The 13,238-nt window shown below is 36.3% G+C and overlaps 2 protein-coding genes across 5 annotated transcripts; one reads left to right on the top strand and one right to left on the bottom strand.

Annotated features, from left to right (window-relative positions):
• The first annotated feature begins 1,269 nt into the window (after positions 1–1,269).
• Positions 1,270–4,153, top strand: LOC147506742 (putative sodium/metabolite cotransporter BASS3, chloroplastic). The gene is made up of 5 exons (XM_086558806.1): positions 1,270–1,752; positions 2,244–2,339; positions 2,477–2,783; positions 2,898–3,145; positions 3,615–4,153. The coding sequence occupies exons 1-5, from the start codon at positions 1,382–1,384 to the stop codon at positions 3,850–3,852; spliced, it is 1,260 nt and encodes a 419-aa protein (XP_086414932.1). The 5' UTR covers positions 1,270–1,381; the 3' UTR covers positions 3,853–4,153.
• A 1,343-nt stretch (positions 4,154–5,496) lies between these two features.
• Positions 5,497–10,976, bottom strand: LOC147506741 (putative WD repeat-containing protein C2A9.03). 4 transcript variants are annotated; one of them, XM_086558801.1, is made up of 12 exons: positions 10,746–10,976; positions 10,569–10,607; positions 10,354–10,491; positions 10,080–10,232; positions 9,182–9,346; positions 8,982–9,068; positions 8,105–8,239; positions 7,401–7,511; positions 6,650–6,741; positions 6,472–6,577; positions 6,200–6,286; positions 5,497–6,005 (listed from the first exon to the last, which is right to left on the bottom strand). In XM_086558801.1, the coding sequence occupies exons 4-12, from the start codon at positions 10,218–10,220 to the stop codon at positions 5,592–5,594; spliced, it is 1,338 nt and encodes a 445-aa protein (XP_086414927.1). In that variant the 5' UTR covers positions 10,221–10,232; positions 10,354–10,491; positions 10,569–10,607; positions 10,746–10,976; the 3' UTR covers positions 5,497–5,591. The 4 variants fall into 4 exon arrangements, with proteins under 4 accessions (XP_086414927.1, XP_086414928.1, XP_086414929.1 ...); XM_086558802.1 differs by having other exon boundaries at positions 10,354–10,445; positions 10,746–10,889; XM_086558803.1 differs by lacking the exon at positions 10,354–10,491 and having other exon boundaries at positions 10,746–10,964.
• Between the last annotated feature and the right edge of the window lie 2,262 nt (positions 10,977–13,238).

Here is a 13,238-nt window from a genome sequence, read left to right as displayed (position 1 = left end):
GGTCGCGAAGATTTTTGAGGGATTACAGTTACAGTCAGAATGTGTGTAACTTCCAGGGCAGGTTGCGTTGTTGGCATTGAAACTTATGTGCATACCGAACATATGGACACTTCAGAGTACTGTAGCTGGTGGTACTAATTCCCCAGATTTTTGGCAGTTATGGCGCAATTGTGCCATCTTACATTGTTTTCCGTTGGTTCTTTCTGTTGATGGATTACCACTTGCAATGGCCCCGAAGATGGAAGTGTGGTATGTTTACATCGCTTGTTGGATAAAATCTCCTGGTAAACTGCACAGAATAACTTCATAAGCTTCCATAGTTCATGGTATAATCTCGAGCAATAGAGACCAAAACATATGCTGGACAGGAGGAACGAGTGCAAAATATACTCCCTGTGCACAGATGACCCAACTCAACCAGACCATGCATTCCAACTTTGATTGGAAATATTTTAGTGGTGAAAACACCTACTACTATCTCAAGTGATACCATGTTAACCTGAGAAAATACCATATTTTAACTTTCAATTTGGGCCAAAAGTACTTCTGCAGTCAACTGTTGATAAAAGTTCCTTAAGCCTGGTGTATCAAGTTGCACCGTGCAAATACTAGTGAATATAACTGACCAGAATAATTGGACTAGTGGAAAACACAAGGCCTTAAAATAATTCACAAGATTTATGTGGTTAACCCAATTTCTGAACTTTTGATTGCTTTCTTCCGTTGTCATTGAGTTTCATCACACACCCTTCACATTGTTGCCATATTTTCCTAAGATATATTTCCTTGGTGAATCTGAATTGCTGATTTCTATACTGATTTAAATTCCAACATTCCTATCTGATTCCATAAGTAATTATTTGGACCCCAAAATTGGACTAGACACAACACAACACAACAACAAAGGACTAGAAGGGTCAAGGGTGCAAGATTCAAAAGCACCTCACATCCAACTTACAAGTTACAACAAGTATATACAAAGTTACAAACCAAGTGGAAAGAAAGAGTAGACAGACTTCACAAGGTGTCTATTGGCTTGTGAAAAGTGTTGCAACTCAATCAAACACGAGGCACAACCTAAAAACTCAAAATTCATGCAAACAGACGGACTCAACAAAGTAAAAACAATTACTCTTGACTTTGACTTCTCAACTGCTTTACAGCCGTTCATATTACTTTCTCTCTTAATTAACTATCACACAACTGTTCCCACCAGATATTTTCCACCCTCATCATTATAATATAATTGAGTTTCGTTCTCCACCTCTCAGTCTCTTACTCTTTTCTTCTCAAACTTTGTATTTCCATTTTTCCACTCTTTGAAAGACTGAAACAAGGCTAATCCTCAAAACCCAAAGTGTTGGTTTTGTGCAATATAGCAATGGTTTCAGTTACAACACAAGTGTGTTGTTGTCCAGTTTCTCAACTTAGTTCATATTCCAATACTAAATATACAAAATCTCCAAACATTTACATACCACCAAGGACATATAGAGATGGGCACTCAACTTTAAAGCTTATCAAGAAGAAGAATATTAATGGTGGAGTGATGGCTTATACAACTTTTGGAAGACTTGGTGCCCAGAGAAGAGAAGAGCATGTGCCAAGTGTGTCGTTTGGTTTGAAGAAGGAAGAAGAGGCTGAAGATGAACAAGTGAAGAATGATGCTTCTCAAGTTTTATCTGCAATGCTTCCTTTCATTGTTGCTGCTACTGCTGTTTCTGCTCTATCTAACCCTGCTACCTTTACCTGGTAAAGTTTTTTTTTTTTAATCCATTTGTAGTACTGTTTTTATTAAATGAATTTGGTTTTTGTTAGACAAGATTATGTTATAGTTGGAGTGAAATGAATGTTCTTGAAATACTTGGTGTTGTACTTGTATTGTATTTTTGTTTGATATGATATGAATATTAGAAGATAATGTTCCTCCAGTCTTTTTTGTATTGTTTTCAATAATGTATTATATCTTGTTTGTTTATTGTAATTGTGATATGCAAACAAATCCTCAATTTATTTATTTATGATTATTTGGAAGGGGGATGCTAGCTTTTTATTTAGGCAGTTTATTTTGCTTAGTTTCTTATAAGCTCAATTTTCTTTGTGACTTTTCTCTTTTCAGTAACATGGTTATACAAACAGCACTAAACCTTTTCTAATTATAAACAGATATAAAGAGAGTTTGGTAGTGAAGGTGAACTAATAGCTATATCTCAATGAATTAAATATATGATGACTAATGGCAGGGTATCTAAAGACATGTATGCTCCTGCTCTTGGTGGAATCATGCTATCCATTGGGATTCGACTATCCGTGGATGATTTCGCTCTTGTAGTTAAGCGGTGAGATTTTTTCTTTCCCTTCATTTTGTGCAATTCTTATATATGATTGAATTGAAATGTAGTGTTCTGTTTTTGCTCTAACTCAATTGGGATATTCTAATCTGATGCAATATTGGTATCTACCATATTTGCTGCAGACCTTTACCGATCTCTGTTGGGTTTGTTGCACAATACATGCTGAAACCAGTACTGGGGGTGTTGCTTGCGAAAGCATGTGGATTACCCCCAATGTTTTATGCTGGTTTCATACTCATGTCTTGTGTGGCAGGGGCTCAGTTGTCAAGCTACGCCAGCTTCTTGAGCAAAGGGGATGTTGCATTGAGTATTCTTCTTACAAGCTTATCTACAATAACGTCGGCGGTCGTTACTCCTCTTCTTACTGGATTGCTCATCGGGTCTGTTGTTCCCGTTGATGCTATTGCTATGTCCAAGTCAATATTGCAGGTAAAGAGATGCTTGTGAAGTCATTATTGATGATTTGTGCTCTGCATTTCACATGCTTTGAGTTGTTCATGCAGTCATTTGACGACATATATAATTTTTTGGGGATTTTTGCAGGTTGTGCTTGTTCCCATCACTCTTGGCCTTGCGCTTAATACATATGCAAAACCAGTTGTCAAGATCATTCGACCGGTGATGCCCTTTGTTGCCATGGTTTGTACTTCAATGTGTATTGGTAGCCCTCTTGCTATCAATCGGAATCAAATACTGTCTCCAGATGGTCTCCACTTGGTTCTTCCAGTGTTCATGTTCCATGCTATGGCATTTTCCGTGGGGTATTGGGTATCAAAAATTCCAATTTTCAGGTATGTTGTTCCTGACCTTGTTCTAAATTTTGTCAGTCTTTGGGAGGACTTGATGATTATAGCAATATTGCCAGAAACCCATTTGATGACCTAAACAACATTTGAAGTTGAAACGTAATGGCTTTCTTCAAGTGTATGTGATCCTTCTGATCCAAAGAATTCAACGCAGTTGAAACCTAGTCAAAAGACCATTTAATGAAGACACACGATTCAACTTCTAGTGTTGCGGTCTAAGCTATAGCTATACCTATAAAATTATAGGAGATGATGCAGTGTATTGTCCTGAATTCTTAAGTGTGATCAGTGACTGGTGATATCTGATGAGCATCATTATGTTAATCACTCTTCTCCCCTCCTCCTTTTCTTATGCCTTTCGGACAAGTATACAACAACAAAGAAATCTGATTCTTCAACTAGATACGGGCACAACCTTAGTTGTGTATTTATAATCCGTGCATTGTGATTGCAGGCAGAAAGAAGAAGTCTGCAGAACTCTCTCGTTATGCACAGGTATGCAAAGCTCCACACTTGCAGGACTCCTTGCCTCTCAATTCCTTGGAAGCAGCCACGCAGTGCCCCCTGCATGTTCCGTTGTTGCCATGGCTATCATGGGACTTAGTATTGCCTCATTCTGGGGCAGTGGATATCGATTTAGAGACATACCGCAGATACTCTTCCCTCAATCTGGTTCCGCTGTTACAGCTTAAGAAATTAACTCACGGTGCATTTTAATCATCACTACCCTTGCTCCACTGATTTTTCGTTCCCTTTTACACTAATGAATAGTCACAAAAGGAGTCGGCAACTGCATTTATTTGACAACATAGAGACCCAGCCGATGAACATTTTGCTGTGGAAAAGATGGTTATAGGACACATACCAACAGTCAGTGACACCTTCATTCTTTTTTTCATTTGTTACTTTCAATATATTACCAGCACTGTATTTGTACATATTACCCTCCATATACGTAAACATCTACCTGTTAATGCTATTGTCTCTTCTATCTATAGTTCCCTTTTGACAACAATACAGTAGTAGTGCTCTCTTCTGGATGTGATTATTTCGGAAGTTCAGATGGTGGTGTTCAGTAACATTTCCAGGAAAACCATTTTCTCCCTACGTTAGTTTTCAGGCCCACAGCTCAAGCCTAACAAGAACAAAGATTTATAAGAGTTCAGAGCATTCTGTTGACGAGCTTCAACATTATAAGTTTGATGCAACGTTTCTGCATATTCCACCAGCAATGGTGCCAGATGGTGTTCATTCTGGGTAGCCCAGTTTGAGGCTTCATTATTCATTCGTCAATCCTTGCATCAGGCCCACTTGGAGTTCACAATAATTTCAAGTGGTAGGGACGTAGGGTGGTATTGCCATGACATCGATAGGAGTCGCAATCGGAGGTGCCACTCGTCAAAGTTTTGTGCTATCAAAAACTAGCTCCCGTACTTAAAACATTTTCTTATTTCATTGTCAACTATTTGTTCTCTTTCGTATGTGATTCCAGAGTATAACAAAGAGCAGAATGCAAACATAAAAAATCTAGTAGTAAAATAAATTTTGTTTTAGAGGATGAGATGAGTGGATCATGACTCAATTCATTACTTTTACATTAAAAATCAGCTTCAGGAATTGAGGTGGTCCAGTATGCATTCCTTCTATTACTGACTAAAGGAATATATATTGTATATTTGTATTCTCAAAAAGACAAACATCTTAGCAAAATAGCATCGCACTCAACCTACAATCTGAAAGTCACGCTTTATGATATGAAAGGTTAAATCTACATCACAGTAGTCACAAGCAAAGTGCCCACAAAATTGGAAATGACTTGGAGGATTTTGCATCATTACTTGGCAACAGCAATTAGAATCTTCTTGCTCATGTGCCATTTGAAAGACGAAATAAGTTATCAGCTATTCACACTGCTATTCTATTACTAATCCATAGGACAAACAGAGAGACTCCAGACAAACAGCCCTGCACTTACCCTTTTTCTTCTTCCTTTCCCTTTTCATCCTTTTTATTTATTTAACTTATACACAACCTCCCAGGCCTTTGGAAAGGATGTTAACTTACAAGAAAGGGTACATGAAATTTAGCTCTTGGTTAAACCAAGCTCTCATAGTTGACCAAAGGTTGTGACGGCTCAAAGTAGAGCTTATGTAGAACTATGTTACTGATCAAATGGTTTGGAGAAGACAATTGCAACTTTTTATCAGTTAAGCACGCAATATCTATTCAGTAACACTGGTAATTTCCAGTTCGTAACGTATAATGTCATGACAACTGCCCACCTGGTTTCGGTCATATTAAGTAACACAAATCAACAATATGAACACAAAACATTCTTGAGCTAATTTTCTTTTCTTTTCTTATTATTTACTCAATTATTCATATATAGTTTAACAAAGTAGAAAGCCAACGCGAATCCTTCTCAGTTGTGTCACACAAATGAATCAAGATAACTATATACATGCTTTTTCCCATAATGCAGCAAGCTTGCGTATGTTCGATCCCACACTCCAATGAAGAGAGACTCATCATCTGGACTCAGAGATACCCCTGAAATCTCCCCAAAGAAGTCAATCTCTTGCCGCTTCTTGTAATCTGCTTTGGTGCTGTAGATATGAACAAAATCTGCAGGTTCTGCCACTGCCATGAACTGCCCATCCGCAGAGAAATGGATTGATCTGACTGCACCCAGGTTGCCTTTAAGAACTGCAGTGGGTGCCGACAAATTCCTAATATCCCACATCCGACAGGTTTTGTCCTGATTCCCTGTTGCAAAGGTGTTTCCGTCTGGATGCCATGCAGATGCAAACGAATAGTCCAGATGCCCTACCAACGGAGAGACTGTCTGTTCATCACCAAATAATTTTTCAGGTTATTAGTATGATCCCACATTACACGTACAACCAAATTCATATCGTTCTAGAGATGGTGAATATGCCTGTTTATGTGGCGCATGAAAACATGCTTGCAAGGCATAGACTGATAGACACGACTTGCGACATTCACTTCATTAACAAAACAACGAATAAATCAACAGACCTTTCCAGTTCGTGCATCAACTAGCAGCCCTTCAAGATGGTCTCCAACAACTGTAATCAGCTTACAATCTGGACTCATGGACGTGTGCTGCAATGAACAAGATGAAGAACTAGAATCTGTTAGTTTAACTGGAAAATATGGCAAACAAATTAAAAGAAATTACAATACCACCATTTACGAGAAAACACTGGCACAGAGCAACCCTACCACAAAAAGATCAGTAAGGAGAAAGAAATACATGACTTCAGAGGACTGATATCCAAACAACTTACATTCACTGGCCAAGGAAAGCGGAAGTAATTTGAGAGCTGAAATGTCTCCGCATCAAATTCTCGTATGCCACTATCGTTATTGGACGCCATGAAATGTACTCCACCACTGCAGCAATTCAAATATTATAGTTTGTACGTGATACATCCTGCTTAATAATTATTAGGAAGAATCTAATACCTCAAGGTATTGTATATATCAATGGAATTTGTGATTGAATTATCATCGTAAGTCATTCTCGTACAGAAGCTCACTCCTTTTCTGTCCAGACGCTACAACATGATTTAAAGAAAGCATGTCATCACCTTTCATCAGAATGCAGGTAGACTAATACACTTGAAAATAACAATAATCGAATGTCTGCAAAAACTGAGGGGTCTTTTCTCTTCATGTTTCACTTTTCATTTTTATGTGGTAGATAACTTTTAGCATTATGTGCATGTGGCGGATGGGCAAGCATAGTGAAGACAGAAAAAGCGGTTATACAGACAGCTTTGGTCTTGATAAAGCTATGGCGTCTCAGTAAGAAGGAAATATTAATTGGGAGTGTCCTTTGGTAGCAAGACGTTGTGATCAGAGGGGAAATTACGTAGTAACTGATCTTACCTACCATTTCTTTTATTTTTGATTGGTACAACAGAGATTTTTTATTTGAATCCAAGTAAGAAGCAGTGAGATATCCTACATAACAGATAGTATCTTACCTACCATTTGGCTGTCATTTCATGAGGATGGATTAGTGAAAGATACTTGTCATGAACAAAGAAATTATATTGTGTACAGATATGAACTTCAACTAATTTTAAGGACTTTGTTGAGTAATCCTACTGATTCTTGCTATAAGCAAGTGGCATTTTGAGCTTTGAGAACAAAATTAACAAATGTTTGGGTTAATATGGCATCTGAATATTCTTCTGTGCAATATACGCACCTTACAGGTGAGTTCTCCAAGGAAACCCCCGGCTACCAGTAAATTGTCCTTCACCGCGAGTGTGCTAATCTGAGTTTGTGAAAAACCTTCTAACAAACTACCAGAGTGTTTCTGGACAACAAAATCATAAGGAAGAACACTTTAGAAAAGAGAAAAATTGAGTTGATAAAACAGAGATAGTCTTAAAGAAAAGGAAGATAGCTACAATAACGCCTACAAACAAGTCAATAACTCCGGGAATTTCTATTTGACCATCACTTACATGCAAGTATGCAATAAAAGACAAGGTAACAGATGGGACTCATCTGGGCATATAATGTAACATGTAAGGTAGTGTCCATCATTTATCATTGACCTTTATTTTATATATGTTTTCTTTGCAAATGGTGATAATATTATATATGTATTCTGTGCAAATGGCGATAAAAAGAGGCTGAGAGATTCCACACACCATGGAAACAATATGGAGGGTTTATCACCTAGTCAAAGCAAATATAGTTATTTCATACTAGAATCTTTTCTATAAATTAGTTTATTACATACCAACATATGCAATTAACAATACTGCTAAACCATATTTTATCATTTATTTCATATTAATTACACACTTGATAAATCATGAAAAGTTCTTGAAACTACACCATATTACGTATTGCAATAAGAAATTCATAAGCTAAACTCTGAATGGAGTTAAATAATAAAACCTCAGTGGGCGCCACATGTCCTTGAAAGTTCAGGACCTCTGACAAATTGCGTGATAAAGAAGACCAGTGAACAACTGAGAAATGCGACATGAGATACACGTCGTGCTTTGAAGAAGCCCAAACCAAGTTCCTCAGCTGCAAAAGCAAAGGTAAAAAGGTTACCTAAGCTGGTAAATCAATCCATATGATTAACATTACCCAGCTATCAATTATTGCTGCAAAAAAATAAAAAAAAACTGGGTATATATGCGTTGCTATAGACACGAACATAGCATAACTTTGCTGACAAATGAAAGTTAATTTATCTAGCAAAGTAACAGCTAATATAGCATGCTGATCACAAGGACATGAGTGCCTTAGGGCTATTACCTGAACCCATAATACAGTAACACCTATTGAATTCAATTATGGACATAAATGGCACTTTATCCCAGACATGAAAGAGTTCAAATAGATTAAAAATCAAAAATCAAACATTAAAGCATCTACAAGCAAGCTATAGAACAGACTAACCAAAGAAGGAAAATAAAATTTAGAGATATTTTATCGAATGGTTTTGATTTGCACCACAAGGAAAGGGCAAAAATTGACATGTTCTTAAAATTGGTTATAAACCTTGAATTTGAAAAGCATTGGTTAAAAGAAGCCAACCGCAAGGGTTAACTCATCAGTTTAAATTAAGCCGACAATAAGTCAGAGTTTAGTTTGATCCACTGAAAATGATGAAATAGCAGATGAATATTTTCGGAGCATTTTATGACAAATCCATGAGACATAGTAACTCGGGTTCTAGAAAAACAAAACAATATACGACTTTCAAAAATTAAACAAGCACAAGCACGTCCGCACACAGTCCACTCTCGTAAGCAACTCTGACCTGGAAATGAAGAACTGTCGGCTTCACCAATCTTGTATTATGCCGAAACTCAAAGTAGTTACTACCTTTCTCCATTTGCTTGAATTCCTAAAGATCATGAAAACCAGGAAAACAACACTTAAAATTAGTGATCAATATTTGAACAAATTGTTAGGAAAGTATAAAACTTTTGGGCATCCAAGTAAGTTAAAGTAACAGACCTTGTCAATGAGTTCACCAGATGATGAGACATTCTCATAATTCTTGTAGTGTTCAAGCCTAGTTTTCCTGTAATTTTCCCTAGTTATATTCAATCTTTCCCAAGGGATTCCCTGGATATCTCTCCCTCTTCTTGCTTGCGCTGCTGACGTGTCTGTCTTGGTAACCTGAGTTTCCAGAGTACTTGAAAAATATTAGTATGAGATATTACTTATCAAAATTGTACTAAAACAAGAAAACTCGCCAAAAATGACCTAATTGACACTGTGAAGCTAGGTTACATTGACACGGGTAGGTGTGTCCGTATCGGACACGGATATGAATTGTCGGACATGGCAAAATATCAAAATTCGAGGTAAATTACATACAATGTGTCCGACACGGACATGTGGATACGTATACGACACGGATTTTTTTTCAAAATATGGCGTGTCCATGTAACCTAGCTATGAAGCCTCTAATAGTCAGTAAGCAGTCTACTGTGAAAACTCAGATCACTTGGTAAGCGTCTAGGGAAATTATACAATATATTAACACATGAAGATCAGTCAAACAGATTATAACATGTGATGTTGATACATCCTAAGCATATAATTAGCGCTACATGCCTCAAAAGGATCAGTCATAATCATCATTTATAAAAGAATGACTTCCTTCTTTCATATTAACTTCTAAACAGTGACATGCCTCAAACTTCTAAACAGTTATTTTAGAGATTTTTCTAAAATCGCCAAACTTTGTGACAATGGTTATGGTCAGAAGAACCCTCCGCGATTCAAACACCGAGATGAGATGCACAATCAAACCAATTTACTAATACCCGGACCAAAAATTCAAAAGCTAACAAGACCAAAAGCCTGAAAATGCAATATGTTTCCAAGGACAAAATCAAAAGCATACCGATTCATAGTCATCAAAAAGCACTTCGCCATCACTTCCATAGTAATACTCTTCGTCTGTTGCATCTCCAACGACATTACCACCCATGTCTTCCTCATCGTCTGTCATGTAATCAAACTCCTCTGCTCTAACTTGAGACATGATACAGACCCTCTGAAATCAAAGATGAGCCAATACATCAATCAATACGGTTCGTAATTGAAACTGTACTGAATTACCCTAACTCATACTTCAATAAATAATATTAATTTATAAATCAATTAAATCATACTACCTTTGATTATTCTTCAGAGAATAACTTGGTAATAGAATCAGGGCTTTTTCCTTGTACTACTTCTCTTATTCTTAGTTCCTGCCACTCATTTTCTCCACATAAAAATGCCCAATTGATCCAATTTACCAATTACAGATTCTGTTTAAAATATAGTTACTTTTCATTGACAAACATAACAAAACATAAACAATAGCTGAAATTTAAGAAAGCCCAACCTTTCAATTGATTCAAACAATTGAATGAAACGTAACCATCTGGAATCAAACAATAACTAATCAATCGATCAAATTAAACACTTGGGCTATCTAATTGAATCAAAATACAATAAATTAACAATTTTTCAATACATATGATGGGGAAAAAAAACATGAATCTAATAATAAAAAAGCTACCTTTATATGAATTCTGAGACGGAATGGAAAATTGAAAGTATGGGTATGTTTGTAATTGCACTAATTGTTGTTTTTCTTCACTCACTTTTTTGTCAGTTGGGTTTCTGGGATAAGCTTTAAGAAAAAAGAGAGCTTCTCTGTTCTGTTTTTTTGGAACGAAGAGAGATATAATACCGACAAAATAGAAAAATATATCAAACGAATTGAAGCAACTCCTCTAAAAAGAGTTGCACGGTGACACATCTGAAATCATGTGTTAAAGACTTCGGGCTGGACCACTTCCAATGATTATGGACTCTGTATCCATAAAACTGCACCGTTTTCAGGATAGGGAGGAGTACAATGTTTGGGTCCATTGGTTTGGAAAATTTACTACGCCACTTGAAAAATCTTATTAGAGTATATATTTCCAATGCAAACAGTTTTGAAGGGAAATAACAATTTGTCATCATTATGAGCTAAAAACTATGACTAAATGCAAATGTGACAATGAGAGTAGTCAGGGACGGCTAGGCTGCTAGGGCCCCAAATTTTTTGCTCATAACTAGGGCCCTGAATTAAGTGACAATTATTACTATGCGTTTAATGTTTTCTCACTGTAGAAAACCACTAGTTTGATCACAAGCCAGAAAATGTACTACACAAAGGCACTCTCTTCTTCTCTAACCTATCAATTCAACTCATTTTAATCAACTCTCTATGTAGGTTTTTCGTTAGATCTCAAAGGTAGGGGGCCTCACATTAAGTGTTTGGCTAGGGCCCTTAAGAACTCAGAGCCGCCTCTGGGGGTAGTTTTTCACTAATGAGAGTAGCACTTGCTACTGAGATAGTTGTTGACTTGTGATCTTCGGACGGTTTCATTCCATCCCGCAATTTTTTTAAAAAAAAAAATGTTTTTTTAACGATGTTTTTTCAATATTTTTTCATTTTTAACATTCAGCATCTTTAATGTGTTTTTCCATCCAAATTTTTTTCACATTTTAATATTCTTCTCACCAATAAAATAACTATGAAGAGAAATAGTCTTATATAGAAATAACAAGTTATTACTTGCATTGGGAATGTTCTTACAATGTATCTATTCTACACCATTTGAACAAACGCCAAATTTAAACTGGTGTAAATTCTACACTATATGAATAATCTTTATAAATTTTTTCAATGAAGAGAAAATAGTCCTATTTTATGGAACCTCCCTTAATTATTAATCGGCTCCCTCTTTTTAAACAATTTACCAAAAACTTGCTTTATTGGAAATATATTATTTAAAATAATGTTAAATCCATTCTTCACCATTTGAACAATCGCCATATTTTTTTTTAAACTGGTTTAAAATTTGAAAAAAAGGACATAGCTAGTTAAGTAAAATCTGCCTAGCTTTGGCTCCACGTACTTTTAAGAAGATAGGAAGCCCATTAGACTCAGCCTGAGTACAGTGATGGTTTAATCATGGATTTACGTTTTGTGCCAACCGAACTAACTCTAGAAAAAAGTTCGCGAATGTATCCCGATATTTCAAGCGTCGACATTTAACCTTCCTATCGAGATTTCGAACTTTCCATCTCGTAAAAGTCGGTAATTGCGTAATGTGAAAGCAAACGCGTTAAACGGACGTGCGTATTTAAAACAATTCGTGAAAACAAACAAACAACCGCTGAAAACGCCTTTTTTTTCTTTTCATCCGCTTCGTGTAAACCCTAATTCAGGTCATTTTTTTATCCTTTGTCTTAAAATTTGTTTTTTTGCACTGTGTTTAATTTTACCTTTTAGTCCTTAATTTGAATTGTTATGTTTTGCTTGTACTTTTTTGGTAATTTGATTTATACGCATAGAAAAAATTGGTTTCTTAAATCTTGATTTATTGAATTAGGGGTGTAATTAATGTTTATTAGATTGATGAATTAAACTACTGATTGTGACAATAAGTATTTGTTCTACTTATGTATGCCAGTTGTGTGGTCAATATTTGTTCATACATGTTTGTGGAGTTCATACTTGTAATTGCTATTTAGTTGGTAGATAATAGTTTGCAATTGCTATTTAGTTGGGATTCAATGTCTATGATATCGTTACAGTCAGCCGTATTACATGTATAAATATGAAGTATCTATAGTTTCTGAAATGGCATGAATGTTGACAAGCCAAATTTTGTGTAGGACATTGTATGATGAGACAACGAGATCCATTTTGGGAGTATGCAGAAGATTTTAAGGGTCGGTTTGTATGCAAATTCTGTCAGAAGAATTATCCCGGGGGAATAGCAAGAGTTAAGTCTCATTTATCTAAACTACCGGGGCGTGATGTTGCAATGTGTACTAAAGTTCCTCATGATGTCCACACTTTAGCTCTCGATGACATCCGCAGTAAGGAAGAGTACCCTTATAAGAGGAGGAGGGGATTATCAAGTTTCACATATATTGAAGAAAATGGGGTTAAGATTCCAGTTAGCCCACTTACAGTTAGCCCACTTAGGCCAACTAGTCCTACTACCTC

This window comes from Coptis chinensis, chromosome 4, assembly GCF_015680905.1.
Source record: "Coptis chinensis isolate HL-2020 chromosome 4, ASM1568090v1, whole genome shotgun sequence".
In the NCBI taxonomy this organism is placed as follows: Eukaryota; Viridiplantae; Streptophyta; class Magnoliopsida; order Ranunculales; family Ranunculaceae; genus Coptis; species Coptis chinensis.
This window is presented reverse-complemented; position numbering and strand designations above follow the sequence as displayed.

What these genes read in the sequence shown, in the direction of transcription:
- LOC147506742 (XM_086558806.1), top strand. Translation starts at nt 1,382, where the DNA reads ATGGTTTCAGTTACAACACAAGTGTGTTGTTGTCCAGTTTCTCAACTT. An exon ending in AACCCTGCTACCTTTACCTG is followed by an intron (nt 1,753 to 2,243) that starts GTAAAGTTTTTT and finishes GACTAATGGCAG; the next exon opens with GGTATCTAAAGACATGTATG. An exon ending in TCAAAAATTCCAATTTTCAG is followed by an intron (nt 3,146 to 3,614) that starts GTATGTTGTTCC and finishes TTGTGATTGCAG; the next exon opens with GCAGAAAGAAGAAGTCTGCA.
- LOC147506741 (XM_086558801.1), bottom strand. Translation starts at nt 10,220, where the DNA reads ATGTCTCAAGTTAGAGCAGAGGAGTTTGATTACATGACAGACGATGAG. An exon ending in TTTTTGATGACTATGAATCG is followed by an intron (nt 9,347 to 10,079) that starts GTATGCTTTTGA and finishes CTGGAAACTCAG; the next exon opens with GTTACCAAGACAGACACGTC. An exon ending in CGACAGTTCTTCATTTCCAG is followed by an intron (nt 8,240 to 8,981) that starts GTCAGAGTTGCT and finishes TTGCTTTTGCAG; the next exon opens with CTGAGGAACTTGGTTTGGGC.